This window comes from Antennarius striatus, chromosome 1 (assembly GCF_040054535.1).
Source record: "Antennarius striatus isolate MH-2024 chromosome 1, ASM4005453v1, whole genome shotgun sequence".
Taxonomy (NCBI): Eukaryota; Metazoa; Chordata; class Actinopteri; order Lophiiformes; family Antennariidae; genus Antennarius; species Antennarius striatus.
In genome coordinates, this window is record NC_090776.1 from 11,035,705 (window position 1) to 11,053,022 (window position 17,318).

Genomic DNA, 17,318 nt, shown 5'->3' on the forward strand with positions numbered 1-17,318 from the left:
TCATTGTCCAACCCAATGTTTCTGAATGTACAGAATAAACTTTAAGTATGCATTGACATAAAACATGGGAACATGCCTGTGTATGCCAACGCCGAGTAGAGTGTAAACAAAACTATCCCTCAGACAAGTGGTGGATCTTGGATGCCCTTGTTGCACCATTGAAATCATTTATAAATGTAAATTGAGCGTACAGGATTGTATTTTTTCTGGGTTGCTGTTTTCGTCTGAAAGTACTTCACTGCTACAGATATTGGCTCCAGGGTTGATGGCTCAGCATGCTGGGAATGGACATTATTATTTCCCTGCAGCTTGATATTTAGGACAAGCTCCCTGAATTAGTGGTCCGTGTAGCTCTTATTTTGCTGAGAGGACTTTTCACAAGAATTTACAGTTACCTGCACATTAATGTTCCTACGATAAATAAATAGTAGTGAGGGCATTTCTTCCCTTACTCCATGTTGTTTCCACATAGAACAAAAAGACCAGGATGTTTGTGTAGAAGCAAAGGGAGAAGACAGCAGTGTGGATCAATGAAGGTGAAGTTAACATGGAAATGAGCTTCTCTCTGTATTGGAGACTAGGGAGTTGTTTAGTCCTTTGTGATGAGTTCAGCTCACACATTCAATTATGTTTCTCAATGGAGGCCTATATGTTCATCTGGCAAACTACATTACATTTAATTATATCCATTAGGTTTACGTATCTCCTGAAAAGTGAAACCTTTTGCACTTAAATCTACTTGTTCATGTGGTACTTTTATTTTTTATAAAGGTATATTTATGTATTTTTTATTTATATTTTTATACATAATTTGTCTGAATTTGTCTGAATATATTACTCAGCTTGTAATATATAATTTGCATTTTTTCCAGATATGAGTTCATCATAGAGCTCATGTTTAATTCAAGAGTAACCATGGGTGGAATATTATTGACTTGTCTACTGGGTTTTGTAGGAGTTATAATGAATGAAAATTTGTCTAAATGACAGCTCAGGGCACTTTGGCCTCGGTCAACAGGTGGACTTCTTATCCAGAGACATACCACCTCACAACTTAGACACTTCTCCCTTCGTTCTTTGCTCCTTGCTCTGTTTCCAGCTGTATGTTCAGGGTCTTTCAGAGTCCTTGCAGTTGCTCACACGGTTCCTGAAATGTACAGTCCTCAATCCCAAACAAGTTTTTTTTTACATCCAGTCCTTGACCGTAGCCTTGTTGATCCCGGACATCAGCACTCTCTCCTGTTATCTTGTTAGTACCATTTCTTGAAACTCTCCAGCCCTGGTCCTCTGTAAGCTTCAGGGCCTGTTTCTTTCGGCTGGAATGTTATATCGCAGATAAAACTCCCAGCGGAGATAGACTGTTTCCTGTCAGTCCATCTTTTCTCTTCTTGTTGCTCGGAGCATTGCTTTCATCATCATCCAAGTGATCTGTCACCTATACTAGAAAAGTAGAAGACTGATTGTTGCCTGGAAAAGTCCCACTTACACCGTATTCTGTTTACTGTTTACCTTTAACTTTAAGACAGAAAACTGCTTGTGTGCGATCATTAATGTCAGTGATCAGTCGTATTGGATGGATGGGCGTCTTAGACTCGAAATTTAATGTTTATGTTACCAGTAAAATAGGTCTGTGATAAAGCATTCACCATGAATCGATAGACCTAGTCTGACTCTACTGTAAGTTTAATTGTTAAATGTGACCCATTAAATCTAGGACTAGACATGAATAAAGACTCAATAATATAATAATAACAAATATACTTGAAAAATAAACTAAAATACTATTGAAATATTTTGTTGGACTCATGCTTAACTAATACTTGAGTAACGCACATTTGCTGTTGATAATTTTTATAAAACGTTGATTCATTCTTAGCATTTTCAGCATTAAAGTGTTCATGAATAACTTTTTTTGTTTTTACCATTTGAGTCATGTGCTTTGGTTTTCGATGGCGGTCACATAATTTTAAAAAACATTCATCTTTTGCAATACCTAATAATGATAGCCCGCCTCATGCTTCAATAAAGATGCATCTCTGTTTGTGGATGGCAGCTGAAGGCAAGGAGGTGGGGAGACTACAGTGACTGCACTGACTGTTTATTTTTATCAGGGCATTATCAGATTAGGCACTCAAACTAACAAGGTCATCAAACATGGACGGCTGAGAGCAGCAGACTCCTGCAAACGGCTGGCAAATAGAGAAGGTTTGCTTCATTATAATGGGGTTTGCTGCACTCCTGCTACATGGACATCACCACAGCTAGACTTATTAGTGCATTTAATGAGGTGGAGGGCACACAGATCTAATGTGTGTTTAGAGTTTTTCTACCAGCGGTTGCAGTGATGTGACTCACAGTATTGTGCTCACACGTTGCCACATGTCTTTTTGATTAAGCGAGTGTCTTCGGAACATTTCAGAGCGTAATCTCCTTTCACTGTTGTGCCAAAGTGCATCCACTGAGTAGTTACAAATTCCTTTTAGATTGATTTGATTCTTGCGAAAGTAGATTTATTTCCAGGTTGGCCTGTTTTGGCATGCTTTTACTCCAGAAAGGGCTTCTCACATAACTCCCTGGATTATTCTCAAGTCAGACTCTAATTATGAAGACAAGCCACAAATGCGCTGTGAGGATCACAAAATTAACTGTGGTGTGCTTTGCCCTCTTATGGTCTTGTAGTGACCCACAGCTATCTTTTTCTTCTCTTCATCATTACATATTATTGGGCTTGCACTAGGAGCTAGTGTGACAAAGCCACTGTGGCTCACTGTGAAAGAATTGAGCACGCCACAAAAAGCCACACTGTGTCTAAGACAGTGGCGCAGCACGTGGATGGGGGGGATAATTTTTTAGAAAATGGGGTTGTTTTCCTGCATTCTGGTGCATTCTGAGGGCAAAATCTTCTGCTCAGTTTACCTACAAAAATACACTAAAGTCAACAGTTCAAGCTTAACTCTTTATTTGTATCCTACTTTATGTAGGTATAAATGTCAGATTCAACAATTAAAAACTTGCATTCACTATGTGAAGATACAGTCATACAAAATATTACTCAATGTTTACTTGTAAGTTTCACTTAAACTAGAAGACATTTTAACTTTGACTTAGACACTTTGATTTTAATAACTTTGATTCTTGGTATTACTCAGTGTTTACTAGTAAGTGTTACTTGGACTAGAAGAGATTTTAGCTTTGATCACCACCAACGCCATTGGTATGCCATAGTTTAGGTTTTTTTTTAAATTTGATAACATGATTTTTCATTTAAATTTAAAAAGGCATGAAAAATAGCAAGCGAGGTGAATACACATTTACATGCATAGCTAGTTATTCCTGCCGGTCATAGGGATCAAAAGTGTAAGACTACAACAAAGTATTGATAATATCTTTGATTTACCTTCTGATCGATCTGTCACCACTCCCCCCCTTCTCAGCATTCACCATTTGTTGTTCAATTAGAATTTTAACACAAACTGTACTATATAACACTGGATTCTTAATTTCTTTCGATCGATCGTCCTCGCCTTGTCGTACACCAATTCCCGGGTTTAGCTTGTAAAAATAGAATCTTTTTGTTTTTCATTGGACGGGTGGAGATCCTGACCCGAGTGCATATTTAATGATCAGGAGCGTTCGGGTCACTTCGACTCGGCTATTTCCGTCGCCCGCTATTTCCGTCGGCATGCTTCGACTATTTCTGTTGGCTAGCGAGAGAAAAAGTTTGTTATCGCTCGGGGATTTTCGTGAGTCCAAAAAAGTTTTTGGCCTTTTTTCCTAAAAATAAGAACACCACCATGGCTACACAGGCTCAAAACCTTGTAGCCAATCTGGAATTTACTTCACCTGTGGCGAATGGCTAGCGCAAGCCCAGTATTAATTATTAATTAATTATTAATACACTGCCTGGCCAAAAAAAAAAGTCACACACTCTAATATTTCGTGGGACTGCCTGTAGCTTTGATTGCGTTGTGCATTTACTGTGGCATTGTTTCGACAACCTCGTACAATGTCACAGCATGTATTTCTGTCCAGAATTGCATTAATTTTTGGCCGAGTTCTTGTATTGACAATAGGAGTCAAACCACTCTGCAAGGTCTTCTCCAGCACATCCCATAGACTTTAAATGGGGATAAGCTCAGGACTGTGGGGGCCAATTGATGTGTCAAAATGATTCCTCACACTCCCCGGACCACTCTTGCACAATTAGAGTCTGATAAATGTTGGTATTGTTGTCCTGGAATATGATCGTGCCATCCGGGAGAAAAAATCCATTTATGGGATTGCCTGGTCATTCAGTACATTCAGATACTTGGCTTACTTAATTTTTTTGCTGAATAATATTGCTGAGCCTAGACTTGACCAACCGAAGCAACCCCTGATCATAACCCTGTAATTTGCTTATTGAAACCCAAATGTTGACCTATTTTTTGGCCGGGCAGTGTATGTTGCAGCTACAGTTTTCATAGCTCTAAGTCAGCTGTCAGGGTCCACATAGCTTTGAGACTAACTTTCAAGTCCAGATTAGCGCTGGCTGCTACAGGAAAAGTATATTCTCATGTTCACCACAAACAAAGGGGACGTTTACTCGACGGCCTTTTTTGTCCAAACAGACTTTTGAAAAAGGTTTCAGGGTATCATCTTTTAACAGGCTGCTGTCACATCTTTTGTAAACAACTACTCTAAACATAATGATGTCACGGCCCAGCGTTGTACATGCCTATGGATACACAGAAAACAATGTTGGACTGTGTGTTTTCGTTTGCTCTGAAGTTCATTTCCGCTCCTCCAGAGAAGGCTGGCTGCACCACTGCTGTGATCTTATTCTGTGGTGTTGATTTGGGTTAGTCACTGCCACATCGCATACACTACAAAATTGTGTCAGTTTTTGTGAATCCTTGTGTAAGAAGCTGTTGTGTGTTGGGTAAAAAAAATGCTTTGTTGAATGAGGTGAATTGAGGAGGATGAGGAGGAGGAGGAAGAGGAGGTCATTGGAGTGAGTCTGTCCATATGTCACATTTTTTTCCACAGTGGATCTCAAATACAATGCAATATATTTTCACAAAACATACTACCCACAACTTTGAAGAATTGAAGTTGTCCTTTTTCCAATTTTAGTGGTAGAGCTTTAGTTATTAATATTATTCATTTCAAACAGTTACAAGTTGAATTTAGACTCCTTCTGGGCGTTGATTCAGTCTCAGATGAGGATTTCTGGAGTACGTGGTAAAAACTAGCCTTCCTCAAATGCCTCAGAATATATACCAGATATCTGATTATGTGTAAAAGACTTTGCCCTCCATCCAAAACAGTTCAAGTCCAATCCTGGTCATGAAAGCAAGAAAAATGAGAACTCAGAAGTTCATTCCAGGTCCCCACAAAGCAGGCTTCTCCAAATCAACAACTCTGGAAAAGCAGCAACTGAAATGACACACATCCACCAGAGACTCAGAATCCAGAAACAGTTCTGGTTTACTTTGAGTTCGCTACACAATGCCATTACAACATGAGGATCCAGCTGACACATCTCTCCTCCAAGGACCAAATCCTGGCTGCTCGGAAACGTTAGCCATTCATACAGAGCGTGGACGTCACTCACAGGAGCCCAGATGCTTTAAATTAGACTGAATGATGTTCTGACAGTTGTCAGTCAAGGAGGATGAGGACTACGAGTTTTCATTTTGTTTCATCAAAAATGTAATGTGGCATGTTTGACTTTTCTTTCAAACACTGACTGCTGTACAATGACACAACTGCAGATGTACATAATGTATAGTGCAGGCCTTTTGTACATCACTGTCCATTAAGATTGATGTCTTTGACTAACAGCTGTGTGAAGGTCAGCCAGAATACCTGGTAAAGTAGCAGCGTGAAAGACAGCACTACCTGAACCACTGTCTACAGAACAGCGTATATCACACTCCACATGTCCACATGTAGACATACAGCCTTTGTCTTTGCTTTCCACCTTTATCACTGAATTTGTCCCCATAGGCAAAAACATCAATGATATTCTTTGAATATCAGACTCCATTCTTGAAAACAGTCCAAGGATGGAGTCTGTTTTCCAAACCAACAATTCCTGACTGGATTAGATTTATTAGTGCTTGATTATTTTCTGAATTTCCTAGCACGGAATGCATCTTAATAAATCACCCAATACTGTCATCTTAATGTAGCAGAAGTTCCCCTAATCTGTGTTGGTGAATGTTTGTGATGTGCAAAGTATGCTATTCAATGTATCTAGTAGCATAAAACAAAAAAAGGATTTTACCATCATCCTTATTGGCGTGGGGGGGGGGGGGTCAGTTGAGAATTGTCTTTCTAATGTTGGTAGAGGCCCCACCCACAGAAAACCATCAACACCAGGGAAACAGACCAACAAAGAACATCTATTAATAGGTTGAGGTGAGCAACTGTGGGGAAACCTAAAACCCTGAATAACAACTTGTTTTGCTTCTATAATATTTTAAACGAGTGAAATATCTCTTGTAGCATAACTGACAAAGTTTTCGGACTGTGTATCTCAAGTGTATGTTTTTGCAAGACTGCGTTAAGCTTTTGAATTCAGGAAAGCAAAACTGGGGCTTTTGGTCACAGCTGTGAATGTTATGGTGAATTGCGCACAGCACAGGAAGTTATATTTCTCTCTCGTCTGATCTCAAATCCTTGGTCAAAGCTTCAGACTTGTAAGACGAGGAGTGAATCATTGGTATTTGGGTGGAAATCTAGGTGGCTGAGCCTCTCAGTTTGCTGTGAGATAACATTCATGCCCGTGGAAAGGGCTGGCGAGAGAAATGCTCATATGCTCAGTTTAGTTAAACTGGATTCCTGCTTCCAGCACAAGCTGTTTTTCTTGTCAAAAGCAAGTTGGTGACCTTGTCAAGAATGTGGATTATTGTAACAGATACAGTTGTCAACTGACCTATGGTCAAAGTGGGGGGTGAGGAATGGGTAGAGGAGAAGGGCTTCCCAATATAGAATGTCAGAATCAGCATGTGGATGATATGCATGTTGGACCCTTGTTCAGTGTCATCATAAATGATCGGAGTTTAATAATCAGAGGAAAATGAGAAGCTCCCTTGTGTTTGTAGAATATGATTTGTTGGCTGGTGAATCACCTTAACATAATGTTATTTCAGTTGAGAGTATGTTGTTACTGTCGACCTTTAATTTCCTACACCTGTGATTTGCATAATTCAGAATCTGGTTTTGAGGTTTGGAGTAGTAGACTTTTTTTAAATAACGGATTACAACAGACATTTGATGCGACCAGTCCATAACTAGAACATTGTCTAGATGGGGACTTATTTTCTGGTATTAAATGTTAGAAGAAGGTTTTTTTGGTGTGCTTTCTGTGTTTCGATTGGTTCATCTGAGGATCTGTAGATCTATGAACCAACAGGCTGCTCCAGTTCTGACAAAGTACAGATACAGTTTGGGCAGACAGCTCCTCGTGTGAGCCTTCATCATGTTTTGTTAGCAGTAAACACAGAGATGTTCCAGTTACTCTGCTTCGACATGGAGCCGTCATTATACCCACAGTTCTACCCGCAGTGCTGTTCCAACCCAGCCCCCACCCTGTCATCTAACAAACAATAGCAGGCGTAGGCTCAAGGGAGCCGGCTGAGCCGAGGGGGTGAAAGGAAGGAATTAGGTTGACAAGGTCAAGCTGAACCAAGACGGGAGAAGTCTCCCAAATCACCTGCTGTTAGTAAACCAGTCAACCAACCAGGCATCTAGATTTCCTGCCAGAGCTCTGACATAAGCAGGTACAATTAATGTAATCTGGTTTTATAAAGAATTAACATCTAATCTGTCAATGTCTTAGAGTTGTTTTGAGAATTACACAGTAGAATAGAGAAAGTGCCAGCTTCCCTAAGGTGTTGTTTACTTTTGTTTCTCTATCTCTTTGTTGCCCAAGCTGTTCAGTTACTAATGAAGGGAGGAAATGCTTGACTAAGCCAACACAGTATAGTGAGTACAGTATTTGCTGTATCTATCTAATTATTCAGATAAGCAGAGTGTTAGATAATGAGTTTCATGAACTTACAATAACAATAACTGGCATCAAACTAACAAAAATTTAGTTGCTTCAGTTATTTGTCTTCTGTAGCAGATGTTTTTGTGGGATTTTCAAATTGAATTGAACATCAGTGATGTGACTCTGGAGATGGTGAGGTGGGTCTATCAGCATGGTGGTCCAAAGTTTGGTCCAGAAGCTACTGGATTGCCAATGGATTGGCAATCCACTAGCTAATGGATTGCCATGAACATTTGTGTTCCTGGTTCCCAGAGGATGGATCCAATGTCTTATTTTGGATAATATCCAGACGTTAACCCAAAGTCCCGAACACCTTTTTGAAAAATACAGATCGACAGAGCTGCAGGTTAGAACTGTTGAATTTAAGTTGTTTACAAATGCTGAAGAAAGTTAGACAGAAAAAATGTGCTAAAGCAAATAACGTGTTTTGGCTGCTTGAGTTTTATTTTCTTTTTTTATACTTTCCGAGTTAACTGCTGAAATCTGGGAAAGCAGTGATTTTTTCCAACAGCACCAGGGATGCAAGCAATAAAACCATCAGCGAGGTAGTAAACAAAACCCCAGACTTGCAAAATAGTGGTCTTGTCTGACTTTTTGGAATTTGTAGTAAAAAGAGGAAATTTTTCTGCTGTGTGACTTACAAGACAAATTAGGCCATTGCTTCACAACTTAGCAAATTGGTAAGGTGAGTTTTATCCCCTCCATGCTGCAATCTGTTACAGCACAGGTAAAATCTCTGAAGAGCTTTCTCTTTGACAAAGCTTTGTATTCTTTCTGCATTCAGTCTAATCAAAGGTATTTGTCAAGTTGTGTGTCGAGATGTGTTTGGATGTGTTACACATAGATATTAAAGTTGATTACTACTGCAGTTTACAGCAAATGTGAAAGCATCCTCGTCTTTCCAACACTGAAGCTGTGATTCACAGCTGCTCTTACAGTGGCTGCGGGATTAAAGTTTCATTCTTGATACCTGAGAAGCTGTAGATTTTACTGGCATTTTTCATGTTTATAGCTTTATCTTTCACAGCTCTGTTTCCAAACTGGAAGGTTGTTTTGCATCTTTAAATGAGCTGTAATGTGAAGTGTAAAATATTGGACCTGACACTAAGCACGTTACATGGATTTAAGAAAGGAAACATAACCAAAAACTCATATTTTACTAATTAATTTTTTTAAGACTTGAAACATAAAGTACAAGTGTGAGGTACATAAATTCTAATGCCTCTCAGACTTGCCCAGTCTGTTAAATGAAAACTGTCATTTATATGCATGGCATGGGCCTGTAATGTTAAAGAGTCCTATGGCAAACAGCTTCTTTGTTAGATGATAACCAGTGCGATCCTGGCTGCCTCATTATGGCTCAAAGATATTAGGTTGTGGGTGACCGACTTCATCATAGCTTAGTTTCCTCTCTGTATTATTCATGTGCAGTTATGCTTTCCTGAAAGCACAATTAGTAGAGAAAACTGAGAAGAGTTGCCTAGAAACGGAGTGCCTTTTGCCAGCTGGTGGTCTACTGTAGATGTCAGGTGTTCCTGTTTGTGTTTTCTTTCTCCTTCTCTGATTAATTCTGAGCTTCAAACGGAATGAAGATGTGCTTGTAGTCAAAGAATCAGACCAGTTTGCAGTGTTCAAAAGCAATCTGGTAGACTTGCACAATTTCAAATGGAATCAAGTTGGGTTGATTTGGTCCCTGGTTGATTTGAACATTTTAGTAATCAATTTGGATGTCGCTTGTCCATTCAGTTTCAGTTGTAGATTTAATAACCATACTACTTTCATGCCCCCAGTAATACTCCTCGCTTTGTAAGCATTCGAGTGCTCTGGACGGGTTAGAATTTAAATGCTGCTCTTCTTAAATTCATTATGTGGATTCAACAATGTAGAACAGATTACAAGCCTCCACATTGTTTGTGTGACAGCGAAATAAAAGGGTTTGTGTTCCTCTGCTTAATGTGTGTTAACTGAGAGTCAGCAGTGCTGAAAGAGCCACCAACCAGAGACAGCAAGAAGTGTAATCTGCACTGGCCTTTGACGTCAAGAACTCACCAGAGATGTTCACTGGGTTTGCCCCTGGTGTCAAAAAGAATTACATAATTGAAGCAGGAGCACCGAGCTCAGCCAACTAATTGCAGTTCAGGAAGGATTCCTTTTCACTTAATGATGGTCCCTGTCAGGAAAAATTACATCTTCTCTCTTCAAGAAAGATGTTTTCTTTCTTCTGATGTTGAATATAATTTTTGAATTTCCTTTGTGTCAAATCAAGTTGGGAAAACTCTTCTGCTCAGTAGTAAATAATTATAAGGGGATGATTTACATCAGTTGAACTGATAAATCATCTTCATAGTGTTTTACAGTTCAAGTGCTGGATCTTAATATGTCATGTCAGCTTTGTTTTTCAAAAAAAAATTTGTTTTTGCTTTCTCAACACATATTTTGACTCATTCACTACAGTTCATCTCCTAAATTTTTGTACATTGCTTGTCTGTGTAAAAGAGGAAGACAAAATTTGAGAGACTCAGCTTCCTTACTGTCACCTCCCAATCCAACAGAAGTACTATAATCCCTCGCTAATTTGTGCTTCAAAATGCACGGCTTCACTACATCACAGATTTTTAGTAGGTAGTCACGTAATACCATACGCGCATGCTATTGGCTGACAGCATCTCTGTGTGTGCGCTGCATTTCGAAACTCACGGAACGGAGGGTTTATAGACCTTAAAATTATCATAAATAATAAAATAAATAATTTGTCGCTGTATCACGGAATTTTGTTTTTTGCGGTCCAGGAAAGCATTAACCATGAGTAACGAGGGATTACTACATGTTGAAGGCAGGTCAGAACATATTTCATTACTCTCAAGAGAGCTAACAAGAATCGTTTTAAAGTTACATCCTGATGCATTTATATTGATTTGAATTAAATCAATTTTCATTTTAATTCATCCTGATGTCCATCTTATTTATATGATCGCGTTAGTGATTTTCAGGAATTAATGTGGATGATAATCTCAGTATTTTCTGGCCACATTGGCCAATGAGAGAGATGTTCCGAAGAGAGTAATGTTTGCTGCTAAGTGGCACTCAACATTCAAGCTAACATTAGCCACCGTACTGCTGTTGACAGACTTTAAACTGACTGTTAAAATCTCTCTTCCAGGTCTAGCTGAAGGATAGGCAGCCCGTGTTGACCACGTCTCCTCTTGAGCAGTCACTTGCCTGTTTTCTTGTTTTCTTGCTATAAAGCACACAGATGGCCACAGCAGCTTTGTCATTTTGTTTATTTAACACAGCTTTTCTTGTTGTGTGTGATAAAACCTGATTTCATAATTCATGAGGATTTGAAGACTCCTGTCCTTATGTTTGTCATCTCAGATGTTGGAAAAGGTAACAATAGAAATCCATGAGATTAGTGTCAACAGTACAGAGGTTAAATTTGTTTTGCTTTTTTGGGTCAGTCTTTTTCCTGAATTATTGAAAGGAGACTGATGGAAAACTAGCATCTGGAACTTCACATCTAAGCATTATGGTGTAAGAGGGTTGACATGAATGTCAAGTTTACGTCACTTCCCATTGCAGCTAGAGTCTTGAAATATCTCTGTCTACAACAAAGTCATTTGACCTAAGCATGAAACTAACTCAACCTTTCCCCATTGAAGAAGTCCAGATGTTAGGAGGTGTTGGTGGGCTTTTCCTCCAGTATGAAAGGGTAAATAATGGACCTTATCTGACCTTTCTTCCAAATAGAGTTAAACACAGGTCTACACTTTGGTATGAAAGGGTAACCAGATACTGTCAGGCGTGGGTATGACTCCTTATGTTACTGATGCTTTAAGCATGGGTTGCACTAAAAGCAGGATGGAAGAAAGAAAAACTACATGTGATGCTCATTGCTAGTTTCCTTGGGTTTTCGAACCACTGTTGCAGATATTATTCTGTTATCTCTGAGAATCAGATCTGATCAGTCAGCATGAAAATGTGATCAGAACAAGCATCTTCAACATATGGTTTGTGTCTGAAACCAAAATTAATTTTGCGAACCTGCATTTTTAAGAATAAAGGCTGAGCTCCTCCCCAAAACAATTTTAGATATACGAATGTGCAAGTCATATACAGTCTGCCACAGTGTCTTAATAATTTGTTAAAGAGTATCTGAGCCAACCTTAGCAAGTATGGTACATTGCAACAACCTATCAGAAATCCTCAGTGTGAGTCCATACTCCCACGGTACGATACAAAACAGAGGCGTTTGGTCACTAAAAGGGAAGTTACTGAAAAAAGTGATTTACAGTAGAGACCACACCAGCCTCATTAGTTTGGCATTGACAGATTTACAGAAATGATTGAAATGTTTTTTCTCAGTATCACTCCGCGCTAGTTATAAGCAATAGTATCTGTATGATATATCACAAAGTCACGTGACTTTGAATCCAGATAATGGATGCTGTTATCTGTTTACTAAAACGGAATTACTGACTAGTAGCCTGCTAAGATGACAGCTTTGGGCTCTCCTAGATTTTTCATTGTTTTTCTATCCATAACTTGTGAAAGAAGATAACAAGCTTGTTTTCAGATGTCATTGGGAAAACTGTTCACAGGCTAAATTTGTCAGTTATTGCTGATGACGTTAAGTGTCATTATCTATGTATTTATCTCTATTAACTTAATTTGAAAGTAGGTATAAGGAAAAATGAAGAGATAGTAAGCATAACACAGAAGTATGTTGTAGCTTCACACTGCTCACTATCAGTATGACACTGCAATGTAATCCTTTTATAATCCTAACCCAAGATCAGTGCTCATTTTCTCAATCCCATCTCTAATGAACAAAGTTAAAGCTGAAGGTAATGTGTCCGGTAAAAAGTGCAGCGCAAGTCTGTCTGTGCGGGGTGACTCGCGGCGATTTGCTTCCTCTCAGTCAGCACTGTGAGATATGCTCAACACCAGTTGATAGGCTTACGTCAGTGAGTTGTACTTCGCTCCTACACATCTGACTACCTCAATGAGTTGGCATGGGGTTTCAGTTTGGAAGAGAATTGCGTGACATTCATAGACATTGTGGCTTTGGGGGAGATTTTTCAAATCTGTTAGTAAAGTCTTGCAAGGAGGGCAGAAATCATGGAGTTTGGCATCGGCTGAGGACCGGGTAGAGCCTTTTGTAATCTGACAAGTTGTGTGGTTCAGTCACATGTGGTTTCTTTGAAACCTGGACAAGATGTCAGGCATTTCACTGTGTGGGTTCACATTCTGCTGCCCCACAGTGAAAGTCCTTTTGTTCACTCATCCATTGATAAAACCTAGAAATAGAGCGCCACTGTTCATGCACACTGCACAGTGCTTCCATTTTCATTGTGATTCTATTCTAATTGTTTTGTACCATTACACAGTGAATGGCTCTTTTATTGTGTAGATGCATTAGCCTGGCTTGTCCCTTTCATTTGCAACAGTTGATATGGAATATTTGTCATTTCTTTTTAGCTTGGATGGTGACAGGATTTAAGATGGACAAAACCTTCACACTTTTCCTGTTCTATCTTTTATCCAAATGTTACAAGTCCCTTGCAGTTTTCATTGTGTTAAAACTAGCCACATACATTTTTTTTGTTAAGGGGTGGCTAAATATTAGGCAACTCTATGGAAAAAATTCTGTTCTTTAATAAGATGCCTCAAATTCTGAGCTTGCTGCTTCTCCAATGAGAATGTGTTCCACTTTTGACATTGTACCCTGGCCTGTTTGTGGCAAAAAAACAGATATGAGTTGAACTTTAAAGACCTGATGACTGTTTCTCATATTTTCTGACCGTTAGATTGACACACCTATAGTGAGGTCTCCTGAGATGAACAATGAGCACCAACTTCTGCTCAGCGGAGGAAGGAAATTGATAACTTGATTGTAATCATAGGAGCTTGTTACATCTCCTAATTATTTCATTTTGGAAATGGCACACTTCCAGACCATTATTATGTTCAATTGCTAACCCAAAATATCAATTCCCAAGATGCCAACACAAACAGTTGGAGTTCGGCCAATTTAAATAATGCTCTGTAAATCAGTTTGCTTCTGTCATAGATGCTCAGGGAGGGTCTGATGTTTGATCTCTGTGTGCAGCTCTAGGTCTCCATAAGACCAGGAACAGAGTGGTGACAGCTCTGGTGATTACCTGTCCTGTCTCATTCACTCAGCCGGCCTGCAGCTTGGCCCCATCATGAATCAGAAACTGACACAAAGTGATTATGACGTTGTTCAGCCTGACTTAATGTTCTGTGCATACATTCGTTTGTTCTTCCTCTGAGTATCAGACTGAAATGTGCTATCTACAGTCACGTCTCTTAGCAGTGATATATAAACCTTTTTAAGATGACTACTCTTGAAAAAATATGAAATTTGATGATGGACTGTTTGAGCCAAATGTTTAGAGTAGCCTATTGCATAATCAGCTTCTGTGATCTATTCAGTGGAGACGCAGCAATATAAAAATAGAATTAAAAGGTTGAAAGGATGAAAAAATAACTAGAAGAAAGTATAACAGGCCAACTGAATCCTCATTGCCGTCACAAGGTGTCAGAACAGGTGGAGTCAATTACTGACCCTCAGTGGCCCGCTCCCCTACCACAACTAGCTATTTAATTGAGAGAATTAGTGGGTGATCAGCCTGCGAGATGATTTGGTGTCACTGATGCTGCGAGGGAGGAAATCTGTGGGAGAGATTGTTTGACAATCCTGGATAACTAATTTTGTCCTTCCAGAGAGGCAGTAGAAGCAGTTTGCTTGTCCCTCCCTGCCACCCCTGCCATCGCCTCTTAGGTTGAGGAAATTTGCAGTACTGTATCACAAGGCTTGGTGCTGCACCGTTGTTACGTTGTTTTCCAGGGCCACTGGTATATCAGGATAGCATACATTTCACAGCTCCTTGTAGCAGTTTATGTCTTCAATGTCTACTCTCAGTGTGTTTCCACAGTGGTTCTGAAGTACCTTGTGTGTTTCTCTCTCAACCCTCAACTCTATCTTCACAGATGGAATCTCCGGTATCTACGCCAGCCCCTCCGCCCCTCCACCTCCTGGCCACAGTAGGCAATAGTGAGATTGCCTCACCCTGTGAGCAGATAATGGTGCGCACACGCTCGGTGGCGGTGAACACATCTGATGTGGCCCTGGCCACTGACCCGGAATGCTTGGGGCCATGTGAGCCTGGTACCAGCGTCAATCTTGAAGGCATTGTGTGGCAGGAAACTGAAGACGGTAAGTGGAAAAGTGCAAAATGAAATTTTTGTCTTTTGACTGGTGTTCCCGATAAGATCTTCTGTCAAGAATGTCAGCTGAAATCAAAGTTGGTTTGGCGGCTCATTTGATGCTCCTGGAGTTCAGTGCTCTACTCTCTTAACATCTGTTTGTGTGTGATGCTGCATGATAGTAGTATGCCTTACAGTAGCGTAGTGCAGTATTACTTGTGCTATTTAACAACCTTGTATTGGGTGCATCATATGAAACAAATCAAATCAAATCACATTTATGTCTTGCCCATCGTTGCCTCTGAAATGAGTCCTGGATTTGGACGTGGAAGGAAAACACTCCCACACCACTCTACTATTATTTACACAGCCTGTGTGGATGTATCATCACAGGCAGTAGTTTGTCACGACTTTAGTAAATCCTCTGTCATTTAAAAAATGATCATCTTGCCATCATTACCATCCATATTTGCCTGCTGAATGTAATTGGATATCCCTTCAGGAGTTGATGGTGTTACTAATGTGTGCTTTAATGGCACTCATGCTGCATAATATTGCCAGCGACAATAGCAGTTGGCAGGCAGTTCTTAGGTGGCCTTGATGTGTTTTTTCCTTGGGAAAATGCAGACGGGAGTTTGTTGCCTTGAGATTCATGTTCTCAGCAGCAACATACCTCACAACACAAAGCAGTTTTTGCGAGAGCGCCATGTGGGAATAGAGCATTCCTCTCCTGCTCTGCAGTCCGGGTGAAATGGTAGACTCAGTTTTCCTCTCTTTGAGTGAAACCTCATTCTGCTCATTTAATTTCAAGATGTATCAGGTTCTGCTGGGTCTGAAAAGCTGCCCCTTTTCTGTGGTGCATGTGAAATAACGCAAACACCTAATCTTCAAAGAAGCTCACGCTCGGTTGCTCTGCGGGCACGCTGAGTACAAATCGCCCACACATCCACAGCATTTCACTCAGAGAAACCAAGAGAAAAAAGATCCTTGCTTCATCAACATTCAAAAGCACAGCTCCAGCTATTGACACCCCCCCCCCCACTGAAATAAAACTGCTTTCTTTTTTTGATTTTTGCTCCAGCCCTGGGCTGTGTCTGTTTCACCCTTGTCCTCCTCTCCATTGCAACTCTTTTCTGTTACCAAGCATCCAGCCAGTCACCCCTTGACTCGGTTTCCAAGCGAACAGGGAGAGAGCAAGTGCAAGGCAGGGGGTTGGGGCATGAATGGGGTGGGGGAGGGGGCAGACAAGGCTACTTCTGTTAATGACACAAACATGGCTCAGAGCCAACACCAGTACTATGTTTGTGCACCCTCATTCTCTTTCTCCCACAGAGTGATTGACCCTCCCCCTCCTCACCCTGCCCCCTTCCCTCTCCCTGTCCAAGTGTGTCCTTTGCCTGCACTCTCTCTCTCAAAGCTGCTATTTTGGCCAAGAAGGTGGTGGTTTGGTCTGACAGGGTTGTGTTTCTGTCTAATTCTACTCTATCTGGCTCAGTGGGGAGGGTGGTGGTGAGAGATTGAGTGTTTTTTAAAGTGGTATGATAGAGTAAGGGAGATATGTATTTTGTGTGTGGGTATGGGTATGGGCATGGGTGTGGGTGGGTGAGTGGGGTTTTTTTTGCAGGTGTAACACACAGGTTGTTAAGGCCAGGGGAGGTGAGAGACTTCAGGGTTTCCAATAACCAGGACACTCGCTGTTTTCAGGCCCGTCTTTTAACTCGCTCAAAACCTTGATCTGGTTGACAGCAGGGTGGAAAATCATGTGATGATGGATGAAGAGATTTATTTGATAGCTATGAATTGGCCCACAGTTGTCTGACACCACAGCTTAATCATTATTGATAAAGTCAGCTGTGGTTTTGGTGCTGTTGTACTGCTGCTCTGTTCTGTTGTGTGTTGTGTATGTTACACATCTGCTTTTGCAGGGAACATGTTAGGCGGGCGGAGCTTTCACTGCTTCATCTGGCACTAGACTCTAAATGAAACCCTGTAGTGGGTGATGCTATGTTATTTTGATCCATTTGTAAGATTAAACAGAAGATAATGC

General features: G+C 40.4%; 1 protein-coding gene across 2 annotated transcripts in view; it reads left to right on the forward strand.

Moving 5' to 3' along the window:
• Positions 1–17,318, forward strand: part of znf609b (zinc finger protein 609b) — a 75,622-nt gene that overhangs the window by 36,747 nt on the left and 21,557 nt on the right. For both annotated transcript variants that reach the window (XM_068312271.1, XM_068312280.1), the window contains exon 3: positions 15,056–15,281. In XM_068312271.1, the coding sequence (XP_068168372.1) occupies positions 15,056–15,281 (226 nt within the window). The remainder of the gene's footprint in view (positions 1–15,055; positions 15,282–17,318) is intronic.